The 12,088-nt window shown below is 33.2% G+C and overlaps 1 protein-coding gene across 1 annotated transcript; it reads right to left on the reverse strand.

Moving 5' to 3' along the window:
* Positions 1 to 6,106: 6,106 nt before the first annotated feature.
* LOC130893999 (centromere protein S-like) lies at positions 6,107 to 7,709 on the reverse strand. The gene is made up of 4 exons (XM_057800478.1): positions 7,604 to 7,709; positions 7,354 to 7,511; positions 7,238 to 7,304; positions 6,107 to 6,232 (listed from the first exon to the last, which is right to left on the reverse strand). The coding sequence occupies exons 1-4, from the start codon at positions 7,616 to 7,618 to the stop codon at positions 6,143 to 6,145; spliced, it is 330 nt and encodes a 109-aa protein (XP_057656461.1). The 5' UTR covers positions 7,619 to 7,709; the 3' UTR covers positions 6,107 to 6,142.
* Between the last annotated feature and the right edge of the window lie 4,379 nt (positions 7,710 to 12,088).

The following is a 12,088-nucleotide window of genomic DNA, read 5'->3' on the forward strand; positions in this document are numbered from 1 at the left end:
TCGCATAGTTTGTGTGATACACAACAAATACTAAAACAATACGATTTTATTTTCAAGAACAAATCTATAGATAAAAATATTTTCGTGACAAAACTACATTCTGTAGTTGTTACATAATATGTATTTGAATTTTTTATTCATCGATATAACTCCCTGCTGCTTCTATTATTTTGGTGCACAATTTTGGCATTCAATAAATATACGTCGTATATTTGGTTCTATTCTTTTTTCAGGATATTCCAAAGATGTGAAGTGGAGGTGAGACAATGTTTTCTACCTCACCTGTCCAAGTTGTCCCACAACTTATCACTTTCGGCACATTCTTCCTTTCCAATTCTTTCAAATACTCGTTGCACAGCTTCGAGGAATGCTTGGAATTGTTGTAATGCTGCAAGATGAATTTTCACCTACCTCCAAAACCTTCTGAAACCATCACCGAGTCTCCGCCGTGTTTTACGAGTTTAAACATGGTCTTAGTATCCGTTCTTCCTTTGACTTGCGCACACACACTCTTTTCTTAGACCCAAAAACCTTTTTTACTTTGATTCATTCTATGAAACTCTCCCCCATTCTCCATGCGTCCAATATTTATGATCTTAGGCTTACTACAACTTCTTAATTTGATTTTTAAGACATAAAAGTCAGCTTCTCTTAATCTCCTATCAAAACAGAAGTACTCACAGACAGATCCCGGCTATCTCTGGGTACAATACGTTTATCTTCAGAAGTTTTGGTTTTTCGAAGCCTCCCTAAACGTTTTCTAAAAATATATCTTGGTCCAAAAGCATACTTGCATCTTACAAGTCTAACTGGGACTAAACTACAATCATAAACACCGAATAAATAATTTACGGTCAGAGAATAATGAACAAAACAGCCGATATTACGAGTTCTAACTTGTCGCACTAACTGACACTATATTTAGAAAATATTTGAGTTCTGATTTCGCAACTTTAAATATCTATAACTCAGAAACGATAGGTAGTATGAAAAAAATTTTTATGTTTTATATCTTCCTTAAAAAGTTAAAAGAATTTTATATAATTAATGTTTAGGAACTATTAGATGAATGTTGTTCTAGAATAATAAACTAGTCAAAGTAAAATGTTTCCGATTTAAAATCTTGGCAACCAATTTACCTATAGGGATTAAATAAACTTTTAAATTCCGGTGACCAATTCACGCGTCGTATTAGTGGAGCAGGTAATTTTGGTGACCAGTTTACCACTACCACCTGGACATGGTATTTCACACGCTCTTAATAGTTTGATTCGTTAATATTGATGCAAAATGAAAAAAAAACTTTCAGGTATTTCCATAAACCTAAATAAATAACGGGCATAATGGCCTACACAAACCGTTATATGAATATACACATTTTAGCATTTCTCGTTCCCCTTTTTAGTCATTAGAAGTAGTTAAAAAAATCGACGGACAAGCCACAAAACCGATAAGAAAAGTAAATTATCTCTATAATATAATAAACGTGAATAGAATATTGGTAATATAGGGTGATAAGTATATCCACTTTGAGCCGTAAATATATTTGAAAATTGCTATATTTGATATGGGGTTTGACAATTTGAACTCTAAATCTAGTAAATACGGGCGTTAATTATATTTCTGTCAACCTCAAGCAGTTTGTGTAGGAATAAAATAAACTTGGATTATCTAATAAATAAAATTTTCGTGTCGTGGTGTTTGTAATTGAACTTCTCCGAAACGGCTTAACCGATTCTCATGAATTTTTGTGTGCATATCAGGTTGGTCTGGGAATAGAACAACATCTATTTTTCATCCCCCTAAATGTTAAGGGTACTCCACCATTAATTTTTCCTTTTTATTTTTCAGATAAAACTTTTTGTTTTTATTTTTTTTATGATACAGCAATAAAAAAATAAATACAACCCCAAATTTTTAACCCTCTACAATCAACCCCTATTCTTTATTTGTTAATTATAAACTTTAATTTTTTTGGTAAGATTTTTATTTTGTCATGAACGTCAATCAAATATTATAATTATAGTTCGATGAATTCTTTTTATAATTTCAATTTTCTTTTTCTTTCAATATCATTTTGATTTTTCTGTGCAACTCTCACATTAATTTTACCCTCATCGTGAATCTATCATCAAGTTCCAGTGCAATAATTATTTATTAATAACCGAAAAGACACTAGTTTGTACTCTTATGTCTATAAACTGTATAAACACGTGTTGTGAGCTCCCGCTAACAACAGCAATTATCGTACCTGTACATATTGTACTTAACATTTTTTGCAAATAGTTTTAAATCAAAACAGAAATGTGTAGGTGTTTAATAAATATACGTGTTTTCTTATTGTGAAAGTTAAGTCAAATAATAAGCAAAAGTGGAAGCTGTTCCGACTCAGGAAGACAGAATGGCAACGATTTCTCTATCCTCCAAGGTTCCAGTTCGGTTCTGCGCATTCTCAAGTATGCGCAGTATAGATAAAGTGTCTCGAACGAGAGAGAAAATGAATATTCTCATATTTCTCTCTCTTCTATTCCGATTGAATCTGTATTATAAACAATATGCTACACGCTTACTGTCATGTGTGACGTAACATAATTAGATTAGTCGCTTTTCAATTACACAGTACTTAATCGAGCACATGGGTGCGAATACTTCAAACCCACGTTCCAAATTGTCGTTCTTAAGATCTGTGCGTCGAGCATAGTTGCGTTTGCCCCTTACACACCAAATAAATGTGTTGGATATGCTCCAACAACCATGCCTAAGTTGGCAACATTGCAAAGTCGTTACAACATGGATGAGGTTCGCGGGAAAAGTGGGCTACATGAGCTTCAAAATTGTGGTTTAAACACAAACTGTGGAGTTGATGTTCTGTACGAATTTATTTGAAATTCATTCATTTAGATTTACACTTGTGTTTGCTTAAAACACATGACATATTTTCAAATTTGACACTTGACGCAAAACTTACCGAAGTTTGTTCCAATTGATTCTTGTGTGTCAAACTCGTGAACATCGTGCACAAAGGATTCGTGCACAAAGTGCTTAATAAATTGGAAAGCAACTATGGTGTGGGGTTAATGAAACAAACCCACGAGCACGTCGTATTAATCATATCATATATAGATTAGATAGGTATAGAAATATAGAGTTCAGGAATTGAAAATTCTCAATGTATCACTCTGTATAGTAATGTATGTTATCAAAGAAATAACTTTAAATCTTAAAACCTGCGTTAATTTCTATTAGAAGTAAAAGTAATTGAATTTAAGTTTAGTTTATATAGAGTATGCACATACTTACCTCGCCACAATAATATAAATTTTGCATTCGTGATTATAAGTTTGTGAGTGGCTGCTTTTAACGTGTCATGTTCAATCGTAATTTATTACCTAGTTAGATTATATTGTAAAAAAATCGTCTTAATTGAACTAAATAATTATTATACTCATTTTCCCTACACTTTATTGAAAACTTATCATTATCAAGCATATGTCAACATACGAATATATAATACATCACTCAAGCCATGTGACTAACTCAGAAAAACAAATTTTTTGCCAAAAATCGTTCTATAATTCCATACTTCCAACGCTTTTCTCACTTCTCGATGCAGTGCTTGTAGAAGGATTTGTCTTTTGCCTCAAAATAACGTTTCAGTTTCAGCAATTGGTTCTTCATTTAAACAGAATTTCTCACCGGCGAGCATTTTTTTGAGATCAGCAAATAGCCAGTAGTCACTGGGGGCAAGATCTGAGCTTTACGATGGATGAGGAAGCAATTCGAAGGGTAATTCGATCAATTTAACTATCGTTGCTATCAACTTGTGAATCGGCGCATTGTCTTGGCGAAACAGTGGTTTTTTCTCCGACATATGCCGTATTTCCTTGATTTTTGCATTCAAATGATCCAACAACTCTATATAGTATTTGCTGTACTAAAGCCATAACCTTCGCAGCTGATTATTGTGCCTTTGGATGCTTCGGACTTGGTTCACCTGCTTGGAGTGAAGTGTTGGATCCATGTTTCATCCATTGTCCCATATCAACGCAAAAAATCTGATTTATTACGTGTAAACATGGTCAAACACTGTTCTCAATCATCAACATGTTGTTGTTTCTGAACGACTATGAGTAAACGCGACACCCACTTTGAAAAAAGCTTTCTCATGTTCAAGTGTTAATGCATAACTGTAAACACACCGCCTTCTAATATCTTCAGAACGTCAGCTATCTCATGCAATTTCAATTCACGATTAGATATAGCCAATTTGTAGACTTTTCTGATGTTTTCTGGAGTAACCACTTCAATTGGACGACCAGAACGTTTACCATCATCGGTGTCTGTACGACCACGTTTAAATTCAGCAAACCAATAACAAATGGTTGTTTTCGATGGTGCAGAGTCTAGATAATAATTTTGAAGCAATTACTGAGCATGTACAGTATTTTTTTTATCAAGAAGCAACGATAAATCAACACATGAAATTGTTTGTATCCATTGTTTTGAAAATAGCAAAGGTAGCTTCACTAAAATGGCTGACACCAATCGAAATTTCACGAAATTTTAAACATAGTCTTATGAAAGCTGGTACATCATAAACGTCATATGGATTTGACAGTTGGAGCGCTATCTGTGTGTCAATCACACGACTTAGTGAGACTTTTAGGAACTTATGGTTTGGGTCAGATAAGTCACCTATCAGCTGATTGCGAATCTATCAGAACGATATTTTGATCTGAGTTTTAAAATTTCATATTGAATCTACAGAAACCTTTAATTTTTATCACTTTAGTATCGTGAATCAGTTTATAGTTTTTCTTTGTTCATAGACATTACTTCAGTTGTGGAATTGATTTTAGATGGTTTCATAATTATTATTGAACGGTTTTATGTCTAGAGACCAAAAAATTAATAAACTTACAAAACCCAAATACACTATTGAAAATAATCAAAGATTATAATGTACAAGGACCGAAGCAACCCGTCAGCTGATTGCATTCATTTTCAATTGCAGATCGAGTTAACTCGTTCGAATGTACCGGATAAATATAACTGGTTGTTTAATAATTTTCGTCGTTCGATGAGAAAAATAAGATTTTTTGGTTTATTAATCAATATAACAGTTCGAAAAGAAAAATTTAAAGATTGGCTCAATACTTCAAAGGAATACTGAATAGACAAGAGGAGGAACCGCACAGGAAGAATATATAAGAAAAGAAATCGTGAAGGAACCAACAGATAAAAAAATCTTGAAAGACATAGAAAATTTGAAAACACAAGGGTGCAAGAAGGAATGGGATTCCTGTAGAAATCATTAAATACCTAAATAAATAGAAGATGACCCGTGTGAAGAAGGTCCTTTGACGGTAATTACATTAAATTAATGACAAAAAGTGACCGGCGTCTAAAAGTAAAAGTTATAAATATGCTTAAGCTTAGACTTTAGTTGAGTTTTCTGCATCATCAAAGTTTTACCTAGAAGTAAATAAAACTGAGTAATTATCATTCTGTGTTTTCATTCCCTTCCTTTAAACTTATCAAAGCAATAGTAACAGTAGTAAAACAATGTCGCGGTCCGGATCTGGCCCTCGGGCCGTAGTTCGGAGACCCCTACTCCAATGTAACATATTGTACAGTTATTCCGAAAAAAACAGGCGACCATTTGCTTTGTGCGCGAATTTTTTTGTGATTTCTTTGCATCAATCGACACAAGCTTTTCTGAGCGAATTCATTCTGTAGTGAAGTACGACCACGATTGAATTCAGAACACCAGAGAAACAGGATGGCTGGAGATGGTGCTTAAACAACCAAAATGGAAGCAAGTTGATCTGCATACTGCTGTTGGTTTAATCCAGGTCGAAAGTCATAGAAAATCATCGCACGAAAATGTTCAAGATTTTATTTCATTTTTTTACCAAGATGAATGTTTCAAGTATCTGTAAACAACTCAAATAGCACGCGTGTGACAGCATGTACATTCACCATTAAAATTGTCAAATTTTATTATGACAATGTAAAATTTGACATATTCCCATCAGTGTTGCTATATCTCAAAAATAAATAGCAGCTTTCATTAAATATGAATAGGAAATCAAAATAAAACACATCAAATAGAACATTTATTATTTGAAATAATTAAATATCACTTTCTCTTCCTTTTTGATGTCGTAGTTGGGTCTTCAGTCTGTTTTAAGGAATTTAAGACTTTCAATTTTGAATCTACCAGTTCAACCTATTAAAAAATAATTAATTCTTTAAATAAAATAATGATTGAAAAAGGCTGAAAAGGAAACATATTATAACTCCCAAAATACTTTTTTTACAATACTTCGTAATATTCCTAATTTTCCAGCCCTAATCTATATTTTCAATTTCAAAAATTCAATGTCCAACATATAAGGCTTCAAAGGTTATTATTAAAAAGGTTGTGAGCCATGCGAAGGGTATTTAAAATAAACTGAATATACCAAAGATCTTTGGGCACGTTTTAAATTTATTGTTTCCCCTAAATTGGTTTTGTTTGCAATTTCTGATAATTAATATAATTTATAATAAATGCTTCATTGCAATCATTCTAACGTGAGGTATGACACAAAAAAGTTGGTAAATGAATCAGTTAAATCAATGTTGGATAGGTTAGTCAGAATAATACCATGATCCAAGCTATCAAAAGCTTTGGAAAAATCTGTATAGATGACATCAACCTAACCACCGCTATCCAATTATACTACAGTATACAATTGTATTAAGCACATTAAATTTGTCACCGTAGATCTACCAGGATAAAAACCAAGCAGTTTCAAATACCTTAGAAAAGTTGGAAATAATTATGATGAGTCGATCATTCCAAATAACAACCTTATTATCTTTTTTAAAATAGGAAAAATTTGTTCACTTTTCCATATCAATGGAAAGGAGAGTGAAGAAATAGGGAGCTGTAGAAGGAAAATATAGTGAGATACATAAAAGCACAAAGACTCAACTGAGCTGGGTATATAATGAAAAGAAAACCAATTGAATTGATCAAAAGGATAACACAATGGACACAAAAGCATTTGATATGGAGAACTGGAGGACAAAATGCCAGAACCGAAAGGAATGGAAAATAATAATAAAAACAGCCATGCCAAATGATAAACTATAAAGAAAACAAAAATAGAAAAAAGGATTTTAAAGCTATAATCCAAATATATAGAATATCCAGATATATAGAATAACAATTTTGAGGTTTACTCACCAAAGATTTATTATTCCTGACTAATAATTTCACATCATCTGTTGTAATTGTTGATCTCTTAGCATGCCTAAAACAAACCTTCATAGATAAAGTTATAAGAGAAAATTTAAAAATACTTTTGAAAAGATTCTAAATCTTTTCCATATGAAATAATTTTTTTATACACCAATTCTGATATAAGATCTATTGAATTATTATCGAATTCTACTTCATATTTGCCTCCGATTTTATTAGCTATTTCCTTTGTGGTGTTATAAATAGTTTGTCTTGTCTTCTGAAATGAAAAACACATTTAAAAAGGTTTACTAACTCCATTGTATACATTTTATTTATAGATTCATATATTAGTATCAAAAATGTACTTACTTGTTCATTTGACATTTCTAAAGTCCAAAATTTTCTCAATTTTGACCAAAAATGTTATTTGTTGTTTGAGGTTATGTATTTCTATGCAAATCTTATAAAATGTTAACTGAATTTACAGCGCCATCATTGGATACAAAATAAAGTATTATAAGAAGATACCTGTACGATTCAATTGAATTTTATTGATTCTCGCAGAAGATGTCACTATAAGTATAAAAATAGCATTGTCTAAATAATAATTTTGTTTATAAAAAATACGATATTAAATATAATTTTTGATTTATTCCGTTTCAGAAATCATTCAAAAGGAATCAAAGACAACGATTATTCGGATTTAATAAACGAAGACGAAGTAAACTTGCTAAAATTTTTATGATAAAATACAGAGATATCTATAATATAAAAACAGCAAATTTTGGCATCTTCAAAATTACGCCATAGTTTTATATCGGCGACACTTTCCAGACACTTTTTTTTCAAACATTCTTTTTAACATTTTAAACCCATAGAGTTTTTGATTAGTATAGTACGAGTATTGCACCAAAAGTAAGGCTTAAATATTTTTTAAATTAGAAAACATTGTTGAAGACGGTACCTACAGCTTTTGTATACGAAGGAGACATTTGCCAACCGATGAGGCTAGGTTGTCAGGGATGTACCGGCGATGGAGCATAACAGTCCAGCCAAATTTAATGAACGACGTAGGTCCAAGCGTTATCATGAAGAAGCCTCACCATAAACTTCATATCTTACGGGCACCAAACGAACACTGAGTGATTAAGCGAATCGTAGACGGGTAGCTCATTGGGAACCTTACTTTTGGTACAACCCTCGTATATGGGCAATAAAAATAGGTTTCTGAATAGTTTTGTAGTTAAAAATAGTAACAAAAACCAAGTTCAGTAAGAAAATAGATTTTATTTTATAATATTTAATACATTCAACCTATCGTTCGCCGTTTAAAAATTCTTACATAAATTTCAATCTAACAAATCATTCATAATTAAAGCTTGAATTGAGCGTATATGATATTTCAGTCATGTATATATTTACAGTTGATAATAATACCTTAATAAGTAGATAATACATAGTAGACAAAAAGTCATATCTTTAATCAATTTATCGTATAATAAACTCCGCCAAAAAGGCAACATCGCTAACAAAATCAGACTTAGAATTTTTTATTGTTACACTATCAGACACAAACAAAAATACGGAAAACGAAGCAAGAGAAATATAGTTTGATTTCAAAAAAAAATAGTATAAAAAACGTTAAATTTGCTTATCAGCATTTGTTCTGCACAAATCGAGAGTACACAGCTCCTGTATTATTGTACAATTTTCGATTTAATATTGACTATGGAAAAGCTTGTAAACAGAAATTTAAATTGAAATTATCGGTCTACTGTGTCCCGAGATATCGAGGACCCTAAAATATGATATTGGGTCAATGGATCATCTGCAACTACACTTACCGAAAATAGATTTTTGAGACTACGGGCTTTATCTATGTAAGGGTACGATCGGAGAATAACTTTTCAAGAAATAGTAGAATTACAGCCAGAGTAAATGACACTGCTCCTCAACTGACCAGAGAACATCGCGCAGTTAGGTTAACAAGCGAATTGGAATGTTCAGGATTGAGGTAATGTTCTCTTCACGGAAGAGTGCAGATTTTATTTATGTACTGAATATCGGAGAATACATGTTTATAGAAGAAACGGTAAGAGGTATTTTACTTGCAGCATGATTTCGTAGGAAGGTCTAACATATTGTGATTTGGATTACATATTGTTCCTTGTTCTCCTTTAATAGTCAATCACTTTGTGTTAATACATGATAACACATGTCCTCATGTCGCTGGAATAGTACACCGAGGTCCTATTCCATGCACGAAGTATTCAGGCTAAATTTTGGCCTGCTTTAAGCACTTGGTTCAAAGTAAACGTGCCAGTGCATCTCGATACTCCTTTATGAGTTAATTCCACCATCAAGACGTACCAGAGCACGCGTTCGATGAACCAGCGCCGTGGATACAGAGTCGACCATCAGCTTTTCAACTGCAAAAATTTTAATATTGCAGCTGGAATAACCGCGGTTGCTGGCACTACACTTGCCTCGTTCTCATTCCAAATACGGGGCCTTGGATGAGTCTCGTATCGTTTATTTACACACCTGCTGCCTTCCTTGGATGTGCTAACCGTTTCTCAGGCTCCATCTGCAGATTCAAACCATCGATAATCTATCTATACCTGAACGACCAATACCTGTCTCAGAAAATTCCAATGTCCAAATATCATACAATTAAATTAATCCTCCCCAATATACCTGACTTTGGGAAAAAGCAAAAACCTTCTACTTGATATTTGTTCCGTACTTTCACGAATCCAGGCGAGGCGTTTGGAATAGTGGAGATCATTCTATCTCGAGATCGCGAAGAGATCAGATCTCTAACGCCGAGATCTCAGCGAAACTGCGCCGTTTCCTGAGACCTTTTTATGTATTATAGTAAGTTCAAGTTATTGAGCGATACTTTTTTGGCGGAGTGTAATATGTTAATATTAGGATCACTGATATCTCTCCATCATAGCTAATAGTCAATTTTTATAATTAATCTAACATAATAAACTAATTAAATAAGTGGAAAAAAATCAAAATTTTTCCAATAGTGAATGTTTGAGCTTCATGGCCCTGATAATGAAAAAAGGATTTCTTTGAAAAGTCTCATGGATAACAAAAATTTACATCGATGATAATGAAAAAGCATATCAATGTTAGTTTTCTATTTGGAATTTATCAATTCAGAGTTGAATAAAATGTTCGATTATTATAAAAGATATTTAAAATGAAAAATAAAGTTCTCCAAATTGGCTCTGTCATTAGTATTGTCAAATCTTTCTTTGATAGATATTATTCTTTGGATGATTGTGTTAAAATATGATAACATTTTTACAGTGACGTTACTTTTTCATGAAAAAATGAAACTTTCTTACAAGTCTAATTTGAAGAAAGGGGAAAATAAATAAAATTCCTGTATAATCGATTGACTAGTGGATAGTTCAACTCTGAACTACTTCCGGAATGGTTTCAAACAATGATTTCACAATAATTTAATAACCTTGATAGCCCCAAACGTTCGATATGCGATAACAGTGATTGTAATACAAAATTGTAAGGTGAAAATACTAAATTTGCAGAAGAAACTTCATCGAGAAAAATCTTGTAAACTTCTTCACAAAGACCCAATAACGAATTTCTGAGAAATGGAGATGTAGATTCCTATGGATATGGAACTTAAACTTCTGGTTATAGTGGTCGGGAAAAACGTGCCTTGGTAGCTAATTCCACAGGCACTCCTCCAAAGAAAGGAGTTCCGATAAATTGACGTTCTGAGCGTCTTCAAGCGAGCTGTATAGTGTCGAGTAGGTCTTTCAGATATTAATCTAGATAGGATTATGTTTGGCAGCTTGGAAGAGCATCTGCCGTGGTAGTATCGATAAAACAAAGTCAGATCAGCAACCTTTTTTCTATGTTCTTAGTTGTCCAGGATTTTGGTCAACTCTGAGTCGCCTATAAGTCGATTTGCTCTTTTTTGTATTGAGTCGAACATCCTCGGAATATGCTTGAGAGCCGAGCTCCACATATGCGAGCAATACTCCGATGTTGGACGAATCTGATTCTTGCAGAGGATTAGAAGCTGTTGCGTTGTGTAAAACTTATTGGTCTAAAAGGAGGGCTCCAAGTTTTTATGCATCTGTCTTACCTAATTGAGCTACGTGACCATGCCAGGACATATTGCTCCCAGCCTTAACATCCAACAAGCGAATTTGCTGTGATGGTAATATTTTATATCCAAACAGGACTAAATCCTGAGCTACAGTTACAAATACAGCAGCCTGGGTCTTGGCAGCATTAAATCAGATTGCTTCCACCCCACTCAACACTATTTTCAGAATCGGTATTGATGTTATTTGTTGTTCTCTACGGATTTGGTTGATAGAAGAGTTTATTGACTGATTGGATCGGTCATTGAGAAAGCTGCTGAGCCAGTTTATAAGTGAAGACGACAAACGGTACGATCTTAATTTATTTAGATGTCAAACCCGGTCAAAAGCCTTCGATATGTCCAGTGCGATTGCTTTGGATTCCCCATATTTCTTTAAAGCTTCAGTTCATACGTTGGTGACATAAGCCAGGAGATCCCCGGTTGATCTATGTTTACGAAAACCGTATTGATGGTCGCTAAAGATATTACAGTTTGTGGTATTGTACCATTCAATCACAATGGACTACTTCGGAAGTTACCAAGTAATAAGTAGGAAAATAATGTATTGGACCACCACCAAAATTCTAAGCCTAAAAAACAGAATATAGAAACTTAATGATGATGATATTTTAGTTTCCGTCATAATTAACAAATAGTGGTTGTAAGTACCACCTGCGAGTTAGCTCGAGTTAGCTTGAACTGTACAAAGTTTCACAACA

Source organism: Diorhabda carinulata, chromosome 5, assembly GCF_026250575.1.
Source record: "Diorhabda carinulata isolate Delta chromosome 5, icDioCari1.1, whole genome shotgun sequence".
Taxonomy (NCBI): Eukaryota; Metazoa; Arthropoda; class Insecta; order Coleoptera; family Chrysomelidae; genus Diorhabda; species Diorhabda carinulata.

What these genes read in the sequence shown, in the direction of transcription:
- LOC130893999 (XM_057800478.1), bottom strand. An exon ending in GATTTAGAATCTTTTCAAAA is followed by an intron (nt 7,305 to 7,353) that starts GTATTTTTAAAT and finishes GGTTTGTTTTAG; the next exon opens with GCATGCTAAGAGATCAACAA. An exon ending in TCAGGAATAATAAATCTTTG is followed by an intron (nt 6,233 to 7,237) that starts GTGAGTAAACCT and finishes ATTTTTTAATAG; the next exon opens with GTTGAACTGGTAGATTCAAA.